The sequence below is a fragment of the Chrysochloris asiatica genome, unplaced genomic scaffold (genome assembly GCF_000296735.1).
Source record: "Chrysochloris asiatica unplaced genomic scaffold, ChrAsi1.0 scaffold00036, whole genome shotgun sequence".
NCBI classification, from domain to species: Eukaryota; Metazoa; Chordata; class Mammalia; order Afrosoricida; family Chrysochloridae; genus Chrysochloris; species Chrysochloris asiatica.
In genome coordinates this window covers 12578093-12603482 of record NW_006408554.1, presented here as the reverse complement: position 1 = coordinate 12603482, position 25390 = coordinate 12578093, and the positions used below count along the sequence as shown (strand labels likewise).

Below are 25390 nucleotides of genomic sequence, written 5' to 3'. Positions count from 1 at the left end.
TTTCCCTTCAATTCCTATTTTGTTGAGTGTTTTTATCAGGAATGGATGTTGGATTTTGTCAAATGCCTTTTCTGCATCAATCAATATGATCATGTGGTTCTTTTCTTTTTTCTTATTTATATGGTGGATGACAGTGCTGGAATTTTTGTCTGCTTTGTTCATTACTTCTTCTCCAACTCTTAAAACAGTGTTTGGCACATAATGTTGTTGTTAAGTGCTGTCAAGTCTATTCAGACCCATAGCGACTCTGTATAGGGTTTCCAAGGAGCAGCTGGTAGGTTTGAACTGAAGAGCTTGTGATTAACGGTCCTGTAATTATCCTACAGTGCCACATGACATTCAAAAACCAGTTGTTCAAAAAATAATCAAAAGTTGCAAAACACAATGCGAAATGTTTAAAATAAAACAGTATCAAATAGCTATCTGTAACCAAAAAACCCCACTGTCATTGAGTTGTTTGTGACTCACAGCAACCCAATACGATAGAGTAGAATTACCCTATAGGGTTGGTTTCCAAGGCTATGAAATCTTTACAGAAGCAAACTGCCTGATCTTTCTCACACAAAGCAGCTGGTGAGTTTCCAAACTTTCAGTAAGTAGCCCAATGCTTAACCCATTAGACCACCAGGAACCCTGAAACTACTCACACACACAAATAATTTTTTTAGCTGTTATTACTAAGCAATCTGAAATGGTTTCTTCTATGAGAACACTTTGATTTCATTTTCAAAGGATTCCATTTTACTTGGATCATGGAAGCAGCAGTCAAGAAATCAAAGGGCATATTGCACTGGACAAAATTGTTACAAAAGACCTCTTGTAATGTTCAAAAGCAAAAGTGTCACTTTTGAGTACTAAGGTGCACCTGACCCAAACAATGGTCTTTTTACCATCCCCATGGTAAAACTAAACAATGAATAAGGAAGACTGAATAATTGATGTCTTTGAATTATGGTATTGGGGGAAGAATACTGAAAATACAAAGGACTATCAGAAGAACAAAAAATCTGTCTTGGAAGAAGTAGAGTCAGAATTCTCCATAGAAGGAGGCTGAAACTTCTGTGTGCATGTTATCAAGAGAGACCCAGTCCATGAAGAAGGACATCATGCTTGGTAAAGTAGAGGGTCAGCAAAAAAGAAGACCTTCAACAAGCTGAATAGACACAGTGTTTGCAGCAACTGAGAAGATGACACAGGACCAACAGTGTTTCATTCTGTTGTACATATGAGTCAGAACTGACAGGACAGGATCTAATAACAACTATGAGTTCAGAATATAACAATAATACTTTTCTGAAAAGATACATAGCTGGCAAGTTTGCCTAGCACAATCAAGCACAGTATGGGACCTTTGAACAGACAAAATTGATATTACAGAGTCTATTTCCTAAAGTATAGTTACTCATTGGAGTATAACTCACATACAATTGTGAAATACTTATTTTCATAGCCAATAGATTAGAAGTAGTGGTATAACTTGCTTCTGCCTCATAGCATGACCATGTATAGGATTTCTGAGGCTTTACATCTTTACAGAAGCAGAAAGTCCCATCTTTCTTTCACGGAGCAGCTGGTTTAAAGGGCCAACCTCGTGGTGCGCAATCCAGTGCTTATATTACAGTGTTACCAGAACTCCTTGGAGTGGTATAAAGAAGTGAAAACTGCTTCAAAGCTACTAACACCTAGAATGAATTTTAGGTTCATCACTTGCAGCTCTATGATAATTTACTCAACTCTAATATTTGTAATTTACTTAACCCTAAGATTAGCAATCAATTACTCTTAAAACCCTGCAGCAGTAGCCCATTATTTACAAGTTAATACAAGCTCTTTATACTTGGATAAAGTCCTTTATAGTCACACCCTGCCTTCCCAACCATTTTTCACCTGAGAATTTACTCTTCAACAATAATTGAATACTCCCCATATCTTCACTTTAAGTCAAACAATTTGTAGTTACTGTTAAATGCTGTTGAGTTGGTTCCAACCCATAGCAACCCTGTATGGGGAGGGTTCCGAGGAGCAACTGGTGGGCTTGAACCACTGACTTTGCGGGTCAAACTGACTTTGAAGTTCAGCGCATTAACCTACAGTGCCACAAACAATAGGCAGGTCTGTAAGGTAAACAATAACACAAGGGAGATATGTACTCCCTAGAGCAACCATTGTACAAGATCAAATGGCAGCATTTGCACAGGGATAAAGTGCAAAGAGCAGGGAGGGATAGAAAGGACAAAGAGAAAAAGTAAACATAGGGAGAAGTGAGAAGAGCGCTGCTACATTGTGGGGAGGGATTGTAATCAATGTCACAAGACAAAATGCATATGAATTGTTGAATGGAAAACCAATGTACTCTGACATTTTCACAATAAAAAATTTTTAAAAAGGGGGGAAGGAACTTCTGGGGAAAAAAATAGTGAATACTGCTTGTTGTTGGGGTTTGGGGTAGGGGAGAATAGTGAATACTGCTAGTGTGTAAAATTCCAACACAAAACTCTGCAAATGTGTCCAAGCTGCTTTACCACTTGGGGGATAGTATAGGGGAACACACTATTCACATTATAGTTTACATAAATGGCATACTCTAAAGCATGGGGGGCACAATTTTCGGATATCACAGTAATTGCACACTTGATACTCCTCATTTTCGCAGGTTCAAAACATACCCTCAACAATAGATCAATATACCAATGCTTTCACTGCATAAAATGTTTTAACCTGTATTAAGAAGATCCACTCCTTTGGACAAGTTCAGGAATGAAATCCAACTCTGGATTTCATTTCATCTACCTCGTGAAGTATTTTAAAAGAGGATTAAAAAAAAATGGCAATGCTGTACAAAAAGTGTTTATTTAGCATACAGCAAGTGTTCAGTAAGAAAGATATTATGAAATAAGAGGTACTATTTGTCAAAATATAAACATCTGCTGCCCGGGGACATTAATACAAGAGAACTATGATATCACTAGAAAACACTAACACATGGTCTAACAATGAGCAGTCTATTTCTTTCAATGTACATTAAGAAGGAAAACTCAACAGGTAGACTAAAATCTAAATTACTCTACCCAGCTGAAATCTCTTTATAATGTTGAGGTCATCATTTTTGTTAAGTGCCATCTAGTCAGTTCCAACTATAGTGACCCTGTATAGGGTTTCTGAGGAGCAGCTGGTAAGTTTGAACCACCGACCTTGCAGTTCAAACTGACCTTATGGCCAAGGGCTTATCCTACAGCACTACACCAGTACCTTTGAGGTATATCTGTTTAATAGTAAGTCAGGAAACTAGATCTCAGTCTTAACTCTGTCACTAGATAATTGTAGGCAAATCATTTTCTCTTTCTGGGTATATTTACTGATGATACTTATATTGTTGTTGTTGTTGTTAAGTGCCATTGGGTCAGGTTCCAACTCATAGCTACCCTGTATAGGGTTTACAAGGAGCATGTGGTGAGTTTGAACTGCCGATCTTGCAGTCCAGTGCTGATCCTACAGCACCGCACCAGGTCTCTGATGATCATTATAAAGGTATGAAATTATATATCTCAAAAGCCCCCTTAGGTAATAAGAATAATTGCACAACTTGAAGAATGTAATCAGTGTTACTGAACTGTATATGTAGAAATTGTTCAGATGGTATATACTGTTTTATGTATATTCACCAAAACAAAAATTTAAAAAGATTTTCAATCCTCTATAGCACTAAAAATCATAGGCTACTAAAATGAACAGCAATTGAACAAAATGCAAAAATTACCAAACATCATTAATATCATATGCAAGTAAAGTTTTGCTGAAGATAAATCAAAGACAGTTGCAGGAGAACTGCCATAAATTCACGCTGGATTCCGAAAAGGCCATAGAACAAGGGATATCACTGCTGATGTCAGACAGATCTTGGATGAAAACAGAGAATACCAGAAAGATGTCCACTTGTGTTTTATTGTCTATGTTGTGAGTCATAACAAATTATGGAAAACATTGTGAAGAATGGGAATTCTGCAACACTTAATTGTGTTCATGCAGAACCTGTACATAGACTAAGAGGCAGTCATTTGAACAGAACAAGGGGAAACTGTGTGGTTTAAAATAAAAAAAGGTGTGCATCAGGGTTATATCCTTTTACCATACTAATTCAATCTGTATGCCAAGCAAATAATCTGAGCAGCTGGACTATATGAATAACACAGTATCAGGCTTCGAGTTAGATTCATTAACAAGTTGTAATATTATGGTGTCACAACCTAACCTGTTGAAAGTAAAGAGGACTTGCAGCACTTAATGAAGAGGATCAAAGACTACACACTTCAGTATGGATTACACTTCAACACAAAGAAAACAAGAATCCTCACAACTTGACCAATAAGCAACTTCATGATAAACACCGAAAAGAATGGTATTGTCAACAATTTCATTTTACTTAGATCTACAATCAACATCTATGGAAGCAACTGTCAAGAAATCAAACGACATATTGCAATGAGCAAATCTGCTGCCAAAGACCTCTTTAAAGTATTAAAAAAAATAAAGATGCCACCAAATTCAATGGCATTATGAAACGACTATACTTTTGATCTATAAGAGGTTAGCATTCACATGCATACTGGTGGTGGTGTAAGATAAACATTGACAGCTAACCACAAGATCAGTGGTTCAAAACTATCAGCTGCTCCACAGGAGAAAGATAAGTCTTTCAACTCCTATAAAGATTTACAGCTTCAGAATCCCTTTACAGGGTTGCTGGGAGTCAGAATTGACTCAAGGGCAGGGGTTTTGGTTTAGTTATGTGTTATCAACTACTGCTGATAAGAATAGTAAAGATCTAATTGAATCTAGTTCATCAACATTCTGGGAACACGGAAAAAAAAAGAAAAGAAAAGAAAAACAAACAAACAAACAAACACTACTTACCTGTGAAGGAGAAAATGGTAGTGTTTTCACCGGTGTGTGTTTTAGTGCTGAGTTACCACCATCACTGAAAGGGCCATCACCAAGATCACTGCCTGGGGAATGGCCCCCTCGCATTCTTTTCTTCTTTCTAAGGATGGTCGGTGGAGTGCTAAACTTGGCCACATTTGGACAAGTTAGAGGAATAGCCTCACTGTCTCCACTATTACAATTGTTTTTTTTCCCTTCAAGTACAAGACTAACATTAAATTGACATTCCATAGGTCCTTCATTGTGTTGAATCCGCATTAGCTTAACTGGGGTGGACTTGACAGGAGAAGCAGCAGCATCAGAAAGATCAAAACTGGTAACATCACTCCATGCTACAGGATCCTGAAATAAATTAAAATTTTAACTAAAGTTAATGCTATAACCTGGTTAAATCTGATCTTGATCATAGTATGGTAATTTCTAAAGCACTAATTACTCATTATCAGTAGAAATAGGCTTTCCTTTTTAATACAAGACCATTTATAAAAGAGTAGATTATGTTTTCCTACAACTCCAATTTAGAGCATTCCAAAACAATATTTCATCTAATTCAGGTGCTAAAAGTAATTGTGAAAGTATTTAAAATACAAGAAACACATTATTTTAACTTATTGTCATAGAATATATCAAACACAGCTTATCATAAAACTTCATATTCTACTTTATATCAGAAAAACACATCAACTTTTACATTTGGTAATGTAATGTATATGGAAAACCTTTAAAAAATGTTTATACACTTTGAACCAGAAATGCAATTTAACCTAAGGACATAATCACAACTTTGCATTAAACCTTTTACAAATATTTTTTATAACATTGAAAAGGTGTATACCATCTAAATATCCAATAATAACAGTATATTGACTTTATAAATTTTGGTAAATTCATACAGTAGAATATGACCATGAGTCCATTAAATGCCAAGTTTTGAAGAAAAAAAGTAAAGACGTGCTCATGATATAATGTGGAAAAACAACTAAAAAAGCAAAACCATAAATAGTTAAGTGTCTATATGGCATGAAGCTACTTTGAGTTGTTTTTTTTTAAATGCAAATTTGTATAATATATATATGTATTTCCATACGGAGAAAAGACATCAAATTATTAACTCTGGACTTATGGAGAATTTAAGCTTTCTTCTTTACAGTTCTGTCTAGTTTTCAGCTTTCTTTAAATGTACATTTATAATTTGCATAATAAAAACTAATTGCTTACACATATCTCTCCTACACACACACAACCTAATTGGTACTCAGAAAACTAGGAATAGAAAGGAAATTCCTCAACATGATAAAAGATAAATATGGGGGAAAAAACACACACACACACAAAACCCTGCAACTAACATCATATTCAAGAGGAAAAACTAAAATCTTCTCTCTAAGATCAGAAACAAGATGAAGATTCTCACTTCCATCACTTGCATCACTGAGCTATTATAAACAAGGAAAAATAAATAAAGGTACACAAACTGGAAAGTTAAGAAATAAACTACATTTGCAGATGATGTGGTTCTATATGTAGAAAATCAAAGAATCCTCAAGAAAACTACTAGACATAATAAATAAATTCAGCACGACTACAGGATACAATATCAAATCACTAAAAGCATTTGCATTTTTATATAACAGCAATGAAAAGGCTGAAAAAGAAATTAAGGCAGCAATTTAAACATGATAGCAACTATAAAAGAGTACAGTACACCTAGGAATACACTGAACCAGGAAGGTCAAAGGTTTATACACTGAAAATGATAAAACATTGCTGAAAGAAATTAATGGCCTATGGATTGGAAGATTTAATCTATTAAAATGTCAATACCACCCATGCCAGTGAATCGATTTGACACAATCCCTATCAAAATTCTAACAACCTTTTTGCAGAAATGGAAATTCATACGGAATTACAAGGGTCTCCAAATAGCAAAAACAATCTTGAAAAAGAAAGAGAACTCACATTCCCCAATTTCAAAACATATTATAAAGCTACAGTAGTCAAAACAGTCTGGTAATCATATAAGAACAAACATAGAGACCAATGGAATAGAACCAAGAATCCAGGAATAAGCCCATACACACATATACAGCCAACTGATTTTCAATAAGGATACCAGGTCCATTTAATGAGAAAAGAATAGTTTCTTCAACTATTAGTGATGGAACAACTGGATCTCTACAGATAAAAGATTGAAGTTGGACCCCTGTCTCACACAGTATACAAAAATTAGCTCCAAATGATCAATGACCTAAATAAGATAACTAAAACCATAAAACTCTTAGAAGAAGGCATAGAAATAAAGCTTCAAGATCTTGATTTTACAACTGAGTTCTTAGATATGACACAAAGACATGAGCGTCATAGATTTTAAAAAGGCAAACAAGGTTAATGGGACTTCATTTAAATGAAAAACACAGAGGACCTGTAGACTGGAGGAAAAAAATTGGTATATATCTGATAAGCAACATCAGACAATCTATAACATTTATTATGATTATCATATATGTTTTACCTCAATCAAATTTTTTTAAGTATTTTTTAAATTCTATACAAGCCATACATTGCAAAATATCAAAGCAAAACGAAGCACTGCATACAACTAACCCTTGATATATAAATGGGTGGTGTTAAACTGGAGTTTCTGAGCATGAAATCATGCAAGCAAAACTGACTTTTTGATAATCTCACAATTTTCAACTTACAGATTCAATAAGTTCTAGAGTCTCTGCAAATTCTGGAATGGTCTGTAGAGAAGACAGCACAGCATTTGCCTCTATGGCCAGGAATTTTGTGGGTGAATTCTGCTGAGCAGACGCAGCCTGATTCTCATCCATACTGTAAAACTCACTTGTATGTTCCTCGAGGCTATTTAGAGTATTAGACATGCTATCATCCATAAGGAAACTACCAGACCAGTTAGAAAAGCTTCCAGTCTGCTAAAGTTAAAAAAGAAATATGAGTGTTAGTTGTCATTTTCAACATAAGCATAAATTTTTATTTCAAGTGAAATTTCACATTCATTTCATGGCATAGTGGCTAAGCACTCGTCTGCAGAGCCCACCAGCTGCTCCTCAAGAGAAAGATGTGGGTGGCAGTCTGCTTCCATAAAGATTACCACCCTATAGGGAGTGGTCTATTCTGTCATATAGAATCACCATGAGTTGGAATAAACTCAATAGCAATTTTTAAAATAATAATAAAAGGTATGCCTAGAGAGAGGTTTGAGTTACAGTGCTGGGAATCAAGTTTGAAGGGTAGAGATGAGGCCAGCTTCTAGGAGTTTGATCGTTATGTTGTATTTACATACTTGGTTTATCTCATTAGGATTTCACAGATTGTTGTTTTTATTTTTAATTCAGTTAGAAAAAATATATATAGTTTAGGTTGTGAGGTTTAATGAAAAAATTTTAAACCAATTTTGATGAAAGATAATGTAGCATATATATTTCATAAAAATTGGCTTAAAATTTTTTCATTAAACCTCACAAGTTATATATGCTACTACTTAAAAGGAATCCTGGTGTGGCCTGTGGGCTAATGCGCCAGACTGCAAAGTCGTTTGAACTGTAAGGTCGGTGGTTCAAGCTCACCAGCTGCTCCGTGGAAACCCTATACAGGGTCACTATGGGTCAGAATCAACTCGACAACACTTAACAACAATAACAACTACTTAAAACCAAACACACTGCCATCAAGTAGAGTCCAACTGACAGTGACCCTGTAGGAGAGAGTAGAACTGCCACATAGGGTCTCAAGGGTTATCATCTTTCTCCCACAGTTCCGCTGGTGGGTTCAAACTCACAATCATTTGGTTAGCAGCCAAGCGCTTTAACCACCAAGGCACCAGGGTTTCTATAAATCTCTATGTTGTTGTTATTCAGTGCTGTCAAGCTGATTCCAACTCATAACACTCCTGTATAGGGTTTCCAAGGAGCAGCTTGTGGGCTTGAACTGCTGACCTTGTCGTCTGCAGTCCAGTACTGATCCTACAGTGCTATAACAGGAGTCCATTAGTCCATCTCTATGTCTCTCTCTCTTTTTTTTTTTAATCTTTATTTTTTCCAGTAAAGCAATTGTAAAAATGTCTATAGTTTTATCAAAGCCTAATGTAAACCACACATAAATTTACAAATCTGAATCAAAGATTATACCATAAATCTGCTTAACATTTATGATTCAATAAGCATCTTAGTTCAGAATATTTAATCATTTTTTAAAGTATACATATGGAAGATTCTAATGATAATATCTAATCACCTAAGCTTATTTCTTACCGATGGAACTCGCTTTCTTCTAACTTCATTCTCAGCTGACATAAGAAGCAACTCAAGTTCCTTTATTTTCTTTTCCTTATCAGGATCTTCATCAACAAAGGGTTGCTAAAATAAGTCAAATTAAAAAAAAAAAAAAAAGGCTACTTAAATAATTGGTTTAATATTATTAAAACTTTACTTTTTTTCTCTTCTATGTAATACGACTCCTGGTGTAACACCTTAGGATAAGCACTCAAACTCAAGGTCTGTTTGAACCACAAGGTCAGTGGTTCAAGTTCATCAGCCGCTCCTTGAAAACCCTATACATGGTCACTATGGGTCAGAACCGACTCAATGGCACTTAACAACAACAATGCACAATTTTCTCTAAAAAGGTTTCAACCCACTGCTGTTGAGCTGACTACAACTTATAGTAACTGTAGAAGACAGAATATAGTGTTCCCTAAAGTTTGAGACTGTAAATTAATGTTTATGAAAGCAGACTGCTGCATTTTTCTCCAATGAAGAGGCTGGTAGGTTCAAATTGTCAGCCTTTCGGGTAGTAGTCCAATATGACTGAACAATACTTTATTGTAAATATTCAATATCACAATCCATCTGATATCTAAAAAGATGCTGACAAATGTTTTGAATCAAGCAGAAAAGATTTATAATAATTTAAATGCATAAAACAAACACATCTACATGAATTTTAAATTTTACCTTTTAAGTATGTTTACTGAATCTTAACACATACATTTCTAACCAATTTAGCAAAATATGTCCATTTGCAACTTGAACACAAAAGTTGAAAGAATAAAAGGACTAAGGTTTTCAAACACCTTACATATGTACTTTCTATTTTCCAAACTCACTTATGCACTTTCTCCTTTAATATCATAATATTCAAGAAAATAGAACAGACAGCCTTTTGTTTAGCCCCTAGCTTTACATATGAGGAAATAGGAACTATTAGACTTTCTAAGGGAGCATAGTAGCTCTATACTGTGAGCACTGGACTGAGAACCACAAGATTGGTGTTTCAAGCCCACCAGCCACTCAGGGAGAAAGATGAGCCTTTCTGCTCCCACAAAGATATACAGCCTCAGAAACCTACACAGGATCACTGTACGTCAGAACCAACTCAATGGCACTTAACAACAACAGACTTTCTAAAATATGTTTTAAAGCATTTCCTTTTTTTTACTTTCTTATATATAAAAAGTTACCTGAATAAAGGCAGAAGAAGTCTGAACATGCTCTACACAACTGCCTTCAGGTGACACATACTGATAGCTTGGGATCTAAAAAGTAATTAAATCATTAATATCTTACATGTAACACCATATACTTTTCTTAAATCTGAAGCAAAACACATTTTTTAGCAAAAATCAGTATTAAAAAATTCAGAAAGTACCTCTCGATTCACTTTGAAAATTCATATTTATATAAGTTTCTCACCTATTGACATCTCTATTTTTAGACTCTAGCAATTAAAACTTTTTAAATCATATGATCTGACAGCTCACCAAATGACAATGCAATTGAAAAATAAAACGTACATTTGATCTAATCTTTCCTCCAAGTTTGGAGTACAAAATACATTAATTTAATTTGGGATCTCAAATTTCAAGTCCTTAAAATTCTATGTTCTTTAGTTATGTTGTTGGTGTGCACCTTGGAGCCAATTCTGACTCATAGTGAATCTATACGACAGAATGTAACTGCCCTCTTAAGGGCTCTTAGGCAGTAATTTTTTTGTCAGGTCTTTTTCCTGTGGAGCTGCTGATGGGTTTGAACCACAGATATTTTAAATTAACATCCAAATGCTTAGCCATTGCACTAGCAAGGCTCCTTCTTAAATTGTTACAAATATGCAAGAAAGACCTTTAACTTCTCCTAGTTGAGGTGTGAGAATTATTTCGCCTAGATTTATCAATCGGTCTACCGATCATCTACCAAATATATCTATGTTAATATGGTGTTTATAGGATTGCTCTATCTTCTGGAGAAGACAAAATAAATGTACTCCTATCTCGCAGAGAAGGACTTGATCAATATGAAGCACTCATGTGGGCAAAGACTAAAACAGATTTTCAAAGTTCATATCTCCTACTCTTTAAGTCTAACCCTTGCCAATCTCTGAGTAGAGATATGAAACAGATGAATTCTCTTACTTTTCTTAGAAAAGCAATCATAATCTATCATATTTCAACAGATACTGTGACAGTAAACTAAGAATACTTCTGTGGTTAGCAGTTCAGCAATTATCCAAAACACAAGTGACTTTTAGCTTGTAATCAGAAATGAAGATTTAAAGTATTATGGTGGTGGTGGTGGTGGTGGTGGTGGTGTGCCGTGAAGTCGGTTCCAACTCACAGTGACCCTGTATAGGGTATCGAGGCTGTAAATCTTTACGGGAGCAGAAAGCCTCATCTTTCTCCTGCAGAACATCTGATAGTTTCGAATTATTGACCTTGAGGTTAGCAGCCCAACTTGTAACCACTACGCTACCACAGTTCCTTTAAAGTATTATGGTATTAGGAAATGTTGATAAGTCTCTTAACTAGATAAAGTAAAATTATAAATAACAGGAAACATTTTTATGAGTTTGTTCCAAAATATTTATCAATCAAAACAGAGAAAAATCGCCACTGAAAATTTAATAGCTATTTGTCACATACAGTTTTCAGTTTAAAAGCTTAGAAAATTTAAATCAGTTTTCAGTTTAGGAAATTTAAATATCTATTTCCCTCATTTAAATATCTATTTCCCGCTTAATATATATTCTGTCTACCCTATTAAAAAACAAAACAACCTTCCTATATAGCAACTAAAGAAATGTTTTAAATAATAAAGGTATTAAAAATATGTGCCTGAACAGGTATGTAAAACTGATTCTGGGTTTGCAAATGATCCATAGTCGCACAAGGTTTGTGTTGGAGTTTAGATGAAGATTGTTCTGATTTTATTCCATCTTGTAAGTAGCCCTCCTGTTCCACTTTTCTTCGCATAGTAGAATTCCAGTGATTTTTTATAGAATTATCAGTCCTAAAAAAATGAAAGAGGATAATTTAAAACAAAAGGAGATTCCAAAAACTTTAACACTGTATAAATTGCACTAAATGCTAAAAACAAATTTTAACAATTGATGAAATTAGGTACTTTTTAAAATAAAAAGATAAATCATCTGATTCCAAAACTAAAATGAAAACAAACTAAAAACTTGAACTGCCAATGGTAACTCAATAGATTAGATATGAAACTTAGGGAGCAGTGAGGTTATGTTAATAGGGGAGGAATATTCAGAAAGGAAGGTAGATGACTATAATCAATGTCATTAAATAGTACAAGTAGAAACAGTTGGTTTCTGTTTTGCTGTGCATATTCTCAACAATAATAAAATAAATAAAAACATACTAAAACTAAGTTTTACTTGAAGTAAATCACTTAATTAGTCATTTACATATTTAAATAAGTGCCTTCATATGCCAAGCCAAGTTATAAGCACTAGAGATACAGTAGTGGATAACAAAAAAGGAGGTCCCTGCTTTCATGAAGCTTATGTTCTAGATTGGAAGTAGATCAGTGGGGCATGAGAAAAGAACAGAAAAACAAACAACAATAAGAAAAGTATCAGTGCAAGACACTAATTTCAATAGGATAAGAAAAGTAGGCAAGTAGGGTAATCTTAGGAGCTCTGATGGCATAGTGGATTATTGGACTGCTAACCACTAAGGTCAGTAGTTTAAATCTACCAACCACTGCAAGGGAGAACGATGAGGCTTTCTGCTCCCTTAAAGATTTACAGCCCTGGAACCCTACACAGGGTCAGAACTATCTCAGTGGCAGATAGCTACCATCACCATCATGATTAGGTCATCGTGATTAGGTGATGAGAAAGGGCATCTCTGAAAAGCTGCCAATAAAGCAAAAATCTGAATGACAAGAAAGAACCAGGTATACAAGAACAGAAAAAAGGAACACTGAAGACAGAGTATAGTAAGGGCAAAGGTCTAAGCCAAAAATAAGCATGGTAATGAAAAGCAAACCACAATTTACAGAATTTCAGAATTCTTTTTCACTTCTTAGACCAATATATATACCTATGGAAAGAAAGTTCACTCCTGTTTTATCTAAGGTTCCCTTTATTTTTATAAAATAAAATGGAGCTATGAATTTTCCTGAGGCTGTCAGTCTATTATATTAAGTGATGTTTGGTAAAATTTGAACCAATACAAAGTATAGTACATTTAGCACATAATTCCTCTGAGGGAAATTCCATTTCTTAGCCTCATGGATATATATATATATATATATATATATATATATATATATTCCCAGGGTTGGAATTGTATCACAATTAAGAATTAAATTTTTCCTAAAACACTTCCACAGTAGTTTACTTCAGTCCCTGCATTTGCTCTTCTCTGGTCTTATGCAAAGAATTCAATATAAAAGAAATCTCTTAGATTGAAATTCCATTCCAACTGATTTGTACATAGATTTTCTGGCTGGGGCTCATATGCAAACATGATTTGGGGACTATATTAGATGTTTATATTATCTAAAAGTCTATCATTTTTTGTGATAAAAGTTTCATTTAAAAAGTAATTATAAAAAAAAAAAGTAATTATAACTCAAGATGGAGGCAGTGAGAGGGAGGGATTAAAGTGGGAGGCACAGAAGCGATGGGATCATGGCAGCGACCGAGGATCGGAGGCATGAAGAGTGGGAAGAGGAAGACGAGCAGTTGATTCTGGTGGAGGTGTCAGGAATTATTGATTCAGACTTTCTCTCAAAATGTGAAAATAAATGCAAGATTTTGGGCATTGACACTGTGAGGTCTATTATGCAAGTGGACAACTATGTCTTTGCTGGGGAATATGAAGACACTCTTGGGACCTGTGTTACATTTGAAGAAGATGTGGAGGAACATGTGGATGCAGAAGGCAACAATAAAACAGTGTTAAAATACAAATGCCATACAATGAAGAAACTCAGCATGACAAGAACTCTTCTGACAGAAAAGAAAGAAGGAGAAGAAACCATAGGTGGTGTAGAGTGGCTGCAAATCAATGATACTGATTCCTCCAGTAGACTCAACATGATTTGTAGTTTTTTACATGATAATGAAGATGAAGAAGTTGTAGCTCCAGCCTCAGATAAACCTTTGGAGTTGAAGGAGCAAGAGATTCAAATGAAAGAGAACTCAGACCTGAGTTATGAACAGGGGAAATCACTGCACTTGGAAATAGAGGACTCTGATCCTCTTATTGAGATCTCTTCTTTTGATACAGAAGGTTTTGTTTTTATGGAAACTCAGGATGCTGCCTTAGAATCTACTCCGAGATGAAATGTCTCTCATATCTAATCATGAACTTACTTAGTTTTTAAGTCAAATATTTGGCTCTGTAGCTTCTAGTTGTTCATCTATTTTGTTATTTCTGTTGACATTTCCCAAATATAGCATAAGTTTATACAGCAGTTACGTACTATTAAGACCAGAATGAATTGAATTAAAAAAACAAATCAAAAGCCATTTTAATAATCAGAGACACTTCTCTAGTGAGTCCTTTACATTTGGATGTTTTATTAAATTAAGTGCATCAGTGTTCAATTACAGGCGTCACAAATTGCAATGTACTTCTGTTGGTAGCTGCCATGGTGTTGGCTTGTGACACACGGTGTGAGTGTTGGGAAACTAGAGTAGCAGTTCCTCGAGCTGAAAAAAGCCTGATGCTGCTGGGCTGCCAAGCTGCGTTTACTCTGTATCCCACGATGTTCAGTGAGCCTGGTGTCAGATCCCGTCCGACAAAGCGTATTGTGTCCTGAGAGTGTGACTGTCATTCCAAACTGGTGACTCCTGATGCTGCTCAGCCAGAGAGAGCATGGTCACTGCCTACCCCTGGCCACCTTTTACATGGAAGAGAAATAAACCACTTTCCATGATGCGACTCTGTTATAGCCAAATATCATCTCAACTGATATGTTGTGCATTTTTAGAAACATGAAAAATCTAGAAAAGGATAAAGAAGTGAAATGAGAGAGTCTTGAAATTTGTAATTTTAAAAAAGAAGCTAATCTAGACTATAATACCTTATGTTAGACACGAAAATAAAAGTCTTAAGTTCTGAAAAGAATGTGGTATTAGCTCCCTTCCTGTTAATAAGAATCAGTGTTTGATATTTAGTAAAATAAAAGTCATATTTTTCAAATATGTTAAAAAAAAAGTAATTATACATCCCTTAGCACAGGATTTATTAAAATAGTCTCAAAATATTAAATTTTCACTCTAAATAAAATACATCATGAAGGATTTACAAATACATTTAACAGAAATGTAATACAGATAATATTTAAATACAGAGAAATGTATCAACATTTATATAAGCACCTTCCCGGAAGTAGCTTAGCAATTTCCGCCCAACGATTTCCCAACCGCTTATGTGCTTCATAGATGATCCTGTCCTCCTCTTCTGTCCAGGAAGACTTTTTTACTTCAGGATTCAGATGGTTATGCCATCTCTCTCTACACTGCTTGCCTATTCTGCCTTTCAAATGTTTTGCAATTAAAGACCATCTTTTTGGCCCATATTTCTGAACTAATTCAATAACCTAAAAGACAGAAAAACAACATGTTAAAAAGTAGTAACTTGATAGAGTTAAAAAAAAAAATTACTTAGAAACACTATTTTAAATAAATGCATTAAAATCAAACTCATAATTGCAATGTACAAAAAATAATTTTACTAACAAATACTCCTTCTGCATTTGCTAAGTTCAAATAGATTATGTACATACAAAAAGGACTAAAGTTGAACTGCTTTCATAGACAATTAATTTGAAATAACAGTAAAAGTGTTGAGACTTGTATATTTTTAACAAAAAAAAAATTCAGCTGTATACCAAATAAATCAGTTTGGAAGTAGGAAGTATCTACTTCTCAAAAAAAAGAGTCAGAACACACATTTGAAGAAAATCAGACCAGTCCTGATCCTATGCACATGTGTACACATGTGCATGGCTTTGAGTGATAATAGCTAACAAACCAAAAACCCAAACCTGCTACCATTGAGTCAAATACTCATAGTGACCCCATGTATAACAGTAGAATTTCTCCATAGGGTTTTTTTGGCTGGAGTTGTTAAGGAAGCAGATTGTCAGGGCCTTTCTTTGACAGGACTGCTGTGCTAGTTACAACCACCAACCTTTAAGTTAGTAATTGAGCAGAAACCATTGGCATCAGTCAGGACCTTGAATGGATTTAAGGGTACTCCAGCTCTCCTCCAATTACATTAGCAACTTGTATGCCATAAAGGGCATGAACTCAAGAGCAATTCCCACTGGAGGACAGAAATTCTCCCATTCTTTTCAGACTTTTATAGTACATATAAATTACCTTGGTTTAAAAATCACCAAATCCTTTGGATACATAATGCTTGGATCTTATTTGCGGGTCTACTTTGATCAAGAGAAAAAGTTGGAAATGGCTTCTCTACATGTCAAGTTATTACATGTAAAAATAAAATTTACCAGATGTAAAACTAAAATGCAAATCCCTTTTTAAAAAGTTCATTCCATTTTTGACATGATAATGTGCACTGAATGTTGCCCAGCTAAGCTCTAAGCAAGGTTATTTTTCTTCTGCAAATCAAACTCTCAGAAAGAAAAGGCTAAATACCTAAGACACTTAACTTAAATCAGAAAAGAACATTTAAAAATACTGAATATTCAATATTTATTCAAGTAGCCGCCAGAAAACAAAATCAAAGTGATTTAGATATATGTGTCATAAACAACATAGTAGGAAGAAAAAAGTTAGTACATCCATAAAAAAACATGAACATGTTACCCTCTGATCTTCTTCTTTAGTCCAGGGACCCTTTATCAGTTCTGGATTTAAAACTTTTTGCCATCGATGCTGGCACTGAAAATCAGAACGATTCTAAAAGAATTTAGAGAATTTAGTTATTGAACAAATTGTCTTTCAGAAAGCAAGCCAGTCCAAATCTAATGTCTCTTAACTTTAAAAACCAAGTCTTTAAGAATAGTGCATTTGACAACATGCTTTAAACATGTACTATTTAATGCCTATGTACCAATTCATTTTTAAATTAAATCCACAAGTAATGCTTAGACTACAAATAAAAACAGTATATATTTGAAATTTGAGTATGTATCTTTAAGTTGTGTGTTAAAATATGTTGTTGTTGCTCTTAAGTACCATAGAGGTGATTCCAATTCTTAATAACATTGTACAGGGTTTCCAAGGAGCACCTGGTGGGTTTGAACCGCCAACCTTGTGAGTCCCAGTACAGTGATTATTCTACAGCACCATACCAGGAGTCTGTGTTATAATACAGCAAGTAACAAAGCCAGTATACAGATACTGCCATAAAGAAATGGAGATAAATAAGCTTGAGAAATAAAGTAAATAGAAAATTGTAAAAAGCAGACATACAAACTCAAATAGCACAGTAGTATGGATTCATATAGCAGAGTATTACATAACTCTATACAATTTAAAAAGAGCCCTCAAAGGCACTATTAGACACTATTAGTCCTGGTGTGGAGCTATGGGTTAATGTGTTGGACTGCAAAGTCAGTTTGAATCGCAAGGTTGGCGATTCAAGCTCATCAGCTGCTCCTGGGAAACCCTATGCAGGAACACTATGGGTCAGAACCAACTTGATGGCACTTAACAACAACAACAACATATTAGTTTGATGCTGTGGGTTTATGCGCTGGACCGCAAAGTTGCTTTGAACCACAAGGTTAGTGATTCGTGCTCCTCAGATATCCTATACAGGGTCACTATGGGTTGGAACTGACTCGATGGCACTAAACAACAACAACAACATAATATTAAAAGGATATTTTTAAATGGTAACTCTTAAAGTATCAAGAAAATGTTAAGCATATCTATATAGAATTTGTACATTATGCTTCAATTATTTGTCAAAGTTTAAAAGGAAAAGGAATTTACCAGGATAGAAAAAAAAAAAAAAAAACCTGATGTACAAACATTTTGTTGTTGTTGTTAGGTGCAATTGAGTTGGCACTGAGTCATAGCGGCCCTATGCACAGCAGAACAAAACAAAGTCCGATCCTGGACCAACATCACTACTGTTGCAACACTTGAGTCCATTGATGCTGCCACCTGGCCAATCCATCTCGTTGGGGGTCTTCCTCTTTTTCTCTGACCCTCCATCTTACTAAGCATGATAACCTTCTCTAGCGACTGTTCCATCCTGACAATATGTCCAAAGTATGAGAGACGAAGTTTGACCTTCTTGGCCTCTAAAGAGCACTCTGGCTGCACTTCTTCCAAGACAGATCTATTGGTTCTTTTGGCAGCCCATGGCAATTTCAATATTCTCCTCCAGTACCACAATTCAAAGGCATCAATTCTTCTACGATCTTCCTTATTCACTATCCAGCTTTCGCATCCATATGAGGTTATTGAAAATACCATGGCTTGGGTCAGGCATTACCTTAGTCCTCAAGCTGACATCTTTGCTCTTCAACACTTTAAAAAGTTCCTGTGCAGCAGATTTGCCTAATGCAATTCGTCATCTGATCTCTTGACTGCTGCTTCCGCGTGTGTTGATAGTTGATCCAAGAAGAATGAAGTCCTTGACAACTTCAATGTTGTTTATTGGTCCAGTGGTGAGGATTTTTGTTTTCTTGACATTGAGATGTAATCCATATTGAAGGCTGTGCTCTTTGATCTTCCATCTTCCTCAGTAAATGTTTTAAGTCCTCTTCACTTTCAGCAAGCAAGATTGTATCACCTGCATATCGCAGGTTGTTAATGAGTCTTCCTCCAATCCTGATGCCACGTTTTTCTCATAGACCCAGCTTCTCGGATTATTTGCTTAGCATACAGGTTGAATAAGTTTGGTGAAAGAATACAACCTTGTTGCAAACCTTTCTTAATTTTAAAACATTCATTGTTCCCATGCTCTGGTCGAACAACTGCTTCTTGGTCCAAGTACAGATTCCTCATGAGTACAATTAAGTGTTTTGGAATACTCATACTTCGCAATGTTGTCCATAGCTTGTCTTGATCCACACAATCGAAAGCCTTTGCATAGTCAATAAAGCACAGGTAAACATCTTTCTGCTATTCTCTGCTTTCAGCCAAGACCCATCCGACATCAGCAATCATATCTCTCATTCCACGGCCTCTTCTGAATCCAGCTTGAACCTCTGGAAGTTCTCTGTTGATGTATGATTGTAGCTGTTTCTTTATTACCTTTAGCAAAACTTTACTCGCTTAAGATATCAAATAGATTGTCCAACGATTTCTGCATTCCGTTGGGCCACCTTTCTTAGGAATGGGCACAAAGATGGATCTCTTCCATTCAGTTGGCCAGATAGTTGTCTTCCAAATTTCTTGGCAAAGATGAGTGAGTGCCTCCTGTGCCACCTCACTTTCTTGAAAGATTTCCATTTTTATTCCATCAGTTCCTCGTGCCTTTTTCTTTGCCAATTCCTTCAATGCACCTTGAACTTCCTCCCTGAGTATCACTGGCTCTTGATCACATCGTACCTCTTGAAATGGTTGAACATTAACCATTTCCTTTTGGTACAGTGACTCTGTGTATTCTTTCCATCTTCTCTTGATGCTTTCTGCATCATTCAATAATTTGCCCAGAGAATCTTCCAATAACGAAAGTTGAGGCTTGAACTTTTTCTTCAGTTCCCTCAGCTTGAGAAATGCTGAGTGTGTTCTTCCTTTTTGGTTTTCTGATTCCAAATATTTTCACGTTTTATTATAATTTTGGCTTTATCTTCTCGAGCTGATCTTTGAAATTTTCTGTTCAGCTCTTGGACCTCCTCATTTCTTCCATTTGCTTTAGCTTCTCTACACTGGAGAACAAGTTTCAGAGTGTCTTCTGACATCCATTTTTACCTTTTCCTTCTTTCTTGTCTTCTTAATGACTTTTTGTTCTCTTCACGTATGATAATCTTGATATCATCCCACAACTCTTCTGTTCTTTGCTCTTTAGTGTTTAATGTATCAAATCTGTTCTTTAGATGCTCTCTAAATTCAGGTGGGATATATTCAAGGTCATATTTTGGCTCTCGTAGACTTGTTTTCATTTTCTTCAGTTTCAGTTTGAATTTTCATATGACTAATTGATGGTCTGTTCCACAGTGTGCCCCTGGCCTTGTTTTCACTGATGATATGGAGCTTTTCCATCTTCTCTTCCCACAGATGTAGTCAATTTGATTTCTATGTGTTCCATCTGGTGAGGTCCATGTGTATAGCCGTCTGTTATGCTAGCTAAAGAAGGTATTTGAAATGAACAACTCATTGGTTTTGCATAATTCTATCATGCATTCTCCAGCATCATTTCTATAACCAAGGCCATATTTTCCAACTACTAGTTCTTCCTCTTTGCTCCCAACCTTTGCATTCCAATCACCTGTAATGAGCAATACATCTTGATTACATGTTTGATCGATTTCAGATTGAAGAACTTGGTAGGATTCTTCTATTTCATCCTCACTGGCTTTAGTGGTTGCTGCATAAATTTGAATAATAGTGATATTAACTGGACTCCCCTGTAGGCGCATGGATATTATCCTATCACATTCAGCGTTGTATCTCATGACTGATCTGGGTACGTTCTTTTTGATGAATGCAACACCATTCCTTTTCAATTTGTCATTTCCTACATAGTAAACCATGTGGTTGTCAGATTCAAAATGGCCAATACCAGTCCATTTCAGCTCACTAATGCCTAAAATACCTATGTTAATGCGTTCCATTTCATTTTTGACAACCTTCAATTTTCCCAGATTCATACTTCATACATTCCATGTTCCGATTTTCAATGCCTTCATTTTCAGTTGTGCCCCATCAGCAAATGAGGTTCTGTGGGCTTTTCTTCCACGAGCTTAACTACATTCACGTCATCATGGTCAACTCGACTTTGAGGAGGCATCTCTTCCCCAGTTGCATTTTGAGTGCCTTCTAACCTGAGGGGCTCATTTTCTGGCACTGTATCTGACAGTGTTTCTCTGCTATTCATAAGATTTTCAGTGACTAACGATTTGGAAGTAGTTCGTCACTTTTTCTTCCTAGTCTGTCTTTGTCTGGAAGCTCATCTGAAACCTGTCCACCATGCATGACCCTGCTGGTTATTAAAATACCGGTGGCATAGCCCTCAGAATCACAGCAACTCAAGCCACCACAGCACGACAGACAGACGAGTGGTGGCAGTTTGTTTTTATGTCGAAACTGTCACTTTAAATTTCGAGGAGATCTGTGCGCCTGCGTAGTAGAACCCTCCTTGATTGTATCAAGATAGCAGAGAGGGTAGATGTGTAGTGAGGAGCTCTATCAATAACAACACAGAATAGTGGGCCAAGCAGGCTCAAGGGATGGTGCTGGAACTCTGAACCGCATATAAAAGAATATTTAGAGGATTGGAAGGCTTACAGTTAGGGGACTTTGCAAGAGAATCAAGAAATCCATTGATTTCTAATTCAAGACGTTCAGCTATTCCTGAGCCGCCATCTTGGGAGAAAACAAGTCGGGGAAGGATCAGAGCAGCCAAGAACGCCTGACAGAACCAAGGAGATACAGGTGTGGATTTTTTTTTTTTTTTTTTTCTTTGTTCATTGGTCTCTCCCTGACTGTGCACCTCCATTCTGGTAACTAGAGGGGATACCTGAGCAAATGGATACCCCACCCCCACTCCTGGAGGGTTCTACAAACATTTTAAACCCCCAAAATTACTGAATAAGGCCTTAATTTAGTTTATTTCTGCTCACTTCTATTTACAAGAACCTGTCATTAATGATTTGCAATTTTAAAAGATATTAGTTAATACAAAGGACTAGTTCATACATAAGCAGATATAAAGGGATACATGTAAATACTTTGTCAACCAATGGCTCTATTTTGTGTCCCAATAAAATTCAAATGACTTTTGTTCATACGGAGCTTCTTCCTTTTAGCTCTGTAAGTCAGTGCCCATCCCATCTAAAGCCATCACACTTCCTTCAAAAAATATTCTTGGAGCATGTGTTAATCTCATTTGTTTCATACCACTGATTTTATACTGACAACGTTAGTGTAAATAACTCTTCTTAATAATTATTTCGCTTCTATTTACAAGTGTCCGATTCTCACAACATTAATACAAACAAGCTCTTTTATAAATAAAGAAGCTAAGATTCAAAGAGGTTAAGTAATTTTTCTAAGATCAAACAGGTGATAGTATTGAAATCTCGAAATTCAGACTGACTCTAAAACCTTTGCTCTTTTTGGTATTTGGTCTTCATTTTCAGGTTATGTTATAAAAAAATATATATAAAAAATTTGAAAAGAACATTGCTTTAGGTTTCTAAAACCCAAAGTAGTCAACATCAAAATCCATATATAAACATTTTCTCTAACTACCAACAGTATAGTAAAAACAAATAAAAATATGTGAGATAATACTTTATAAATTATAAAATTACATTAATAGTATGTGGACAGCAAATGGTGAACAGTAATCATAATTTTAAAAAAATCAATAACAATTTAAAATGTATGTCTTATATGACAAGCTTTTTTTTAACAAAACTTCTGATTCGGCAGTTATTAGCTTTCAAAATAATTCATTATTTTCGGCTTCTTTCAAAATATTTCAATACATGTCAGCAAATATTTATAAAGCTTTATTCAAATATGATATCTTTGTTTTAGATTAATAATCCTGTCAAGGCTTCTAGATAAAGGTCTAACTAGAAAATTAAGACTTGCTAAGCCATTAGCAACTATAGGCACATAAGAACAATAGAGAAGGAAACCTAAATCTAAAACACATAAACATTTACATTTTTTTATATCAGCTAATTCAACCAAGTGGAGTAGCCTAAATCAGCCATATTAAAGATGTTTCACTTACTTGAAGATGACTAGCAATTAAAGTCCAATCATCAGTTCCATGTTGTTCTACCAACTTCTTTAACTTATCATCCTATTAACACAGATATGAAAATTAGAAGGCTCTTCCCTACACCATTTTTCTTACCTCAAATACGAGGGTAAGTAAAAAAAAAAAAAAAAAAATGTTGCTATAAAATCATGGCAACCTTTATTAAACAAAAATATCAAAATGTGAAGCTACTGTTTCTTGCCATACCTTCCACATAGGCCCATACACTTCTAAAGGTGGTGTTTCCATGTCTCTAACTCTTACCTTATAGGATCGGGCAGTATTTCGTTCTGCTGTGCATAAGGTCTCTATGAGTCAGTACCAACTCGATGGCACCTAACTACAACAACAACCCTTACCAGAAGAGTGCTATACTCTTCAATTTACACAATGTCAAAATGGCAATTTTGGCATCTTTGAGGGAGGAACTCAAATAGTATTTTGTTGAAATGCTGAGTTTGTAAAGCAAAACAGTCTGAAGAGGCAAGAGCAAGACTGTACGATGGGGTAAGGTTTCCCAATAAAAATATCATAAGAAAGCCTTTGTCATCCTCGAAGAATGAGCAAGAACATTATAATGATGGAAAAAAGATTCCTCAATGCAACATTCCTGGCCTTTGTCTCACCAACGTAGTATTCTATTTTCTTATTAATTCTTCATAAGTTCCTGTGATTGTCCTGTGTTCTTCTAGAAAATCTATCAAGATACCCCTTTTCAAATTCCCAAAAATAATTGCCATAACCTTCTAGGCTAAATATCTGTCTTGAATTTAACTGGCCCAGCAGATCCCCTTGGAAGCCATGTGCTCTCTGGATCATACTGGTAAACCCAAGACTTATCCCTGGTTACAATTCAGACACTCATCTTCATTAGCTTCGATATTGCTTAAAAGACTGGTAGAAACATGGAACTCTTTGAACTAGTTGATCATCATGCAACACTTTTTTTTTTAATAGCCTTTTTTATGAAGGCACCCCAACAAGTATAAGACAAACATATTGCTGAAAAAACTTTTATAGGCATCCACTAATCACAAAGACATGTTTAAACACATTTTGTTTGGAATAAATTCATGCACCTAGAAACTGGAACCCTAGTAGCAATACTTTTTGACTTACCTTTATCTATATATGTCTCCATTTCTTATTTCACATCTAATCACTAAATTTGGAAGGACTGAAGCTACAAGTTCCCCCCATTCACTATCTTGTTTTTGTCAAGGCCAACATCAACCTGTTATTGGTTGAAGAATAAAACACTTCTGTGGCTGAAAAAAACTTTTCAAGTTGGTGATAGATAACTTTTCTGAAATTTTGTTTTAGGGTGTAGTTCACATTTATTGTTTTTGTTGTTATGTGCCATTGAGTCAGTTCCGACCCATAGCAACCCTGGTAAAGGGTTTCTTAGGGACGGGTGGTATGTTTAAACTACTGACTGTTAATAAATACATGAATGAAATTAGTAAAGCTTGTCACATAATTACCTCATCTCTTGTCCATTTTACTCTGTTCCAAAGTTTCTTCAATCCTTTTTGCTGTGGTACTTCATAATCATGATCAGCATACTGTAGATCATCATCCTCATCCTCACTTTAAAAACAAAACACACGCACAATTCGTGAACTCAAGAATTTTATTTGAATTTTTGAGTTCAATCATTGAACCAATTTATGTATGCAGGTATGACTGAAGAAGCTATTCAAACTAAATGGCAATAATCCATTTTTGGTATTATTCAAAGTATAAAAAATTAAGTCATACAATGTACAAAAGTTATAATACTCACTGGCATTAGAGAGATGAAGCTGAATATGTAACCAAAGGTCAATCATAATCTTAATATCATGTCAAAGGATATAAACCTTATTCTGAAGTTGTAAAGAATTAAAGTATTCTAAGTAAGGGAATGAAAGATACAATTTTATTTATGTTTTACAAAAATCTCTGGCAAGAGTATGGAGAAACGGAGGAAGGAGAACCTATTAGAAACATTTAACAATAATTCGCTTAAGAAATTATTGCTGTTAAGTGCCACTGACTCTGTTTGACCATTAACAATCTTGTTTATGGTTTCTGAGGCTGCAAATCTTTGTTAGAAAAGAAAGCCTCATCTTTTTCCTGCAGAGTGGCCGGTGGACTCAAATGAATGGTAACAGCAAAATACAAATCATAGCCAGTTAAAAATACAATAGCAGAAATGATTCATTAGCAACACCAACCACAATTCTTAAAAGCCAAAATATTTATAAATAA

General features: G+C 35.3%; 1 protein-coding gene and 1 pseudogene across 2 annotated transcripts in view; one reads left to right on the top strand and one right to left on the bottom strand.

The window, feature by feature from the left end:
• MYBL1 (v-myb avian myeloblastosis viral oncogene homolog-like 1) overlaps positions 1–25189 on the bottom strand; it is a 37985-nt gene extending 12796 nt beyond the window's left edge. For both annotated transcript variants that reach the window (XM_006860042.1, XM_006860043.1), the window contains exons 1-10: positions 25170–25189; positions 24622–24727; positions 23108–23179; positions 17047–17139; positions 15589–15809; positions 12068–12242; positions 10421–10495; positions 9213–9317; positions 7641–7874; positions 4912–5280 (exon numbers count right to left, since the gene is read on the bottom strand). In XM_006860042.1, the coding sequence (XP_006860104.1) occupies positions 4912–5280; positions 7641–7874; positions 9213–9317; positions 10421–10495; positions 12068–12242; positions 15589–15809; positions 17047–17139; positions 23108–23179; positions 24622–24727; positions 25170–25189 (1470 nt within the window). The remainder of the gene's footprint in view (positions 1–4911; positions 5281–7640; positions 7875–9212; positions 9318–10420; positions 10496–12067; positions 12243–15588; positions 15810–17046; positions 17140–23107; positions 23180–24621; positions 24728–25169) is intronic.
• Positions 13891–14547, top strand: LOC102818975 (annotated as a pseudogene).
• Positions 25190–25390: the final 201 nt, after the last annotated feature.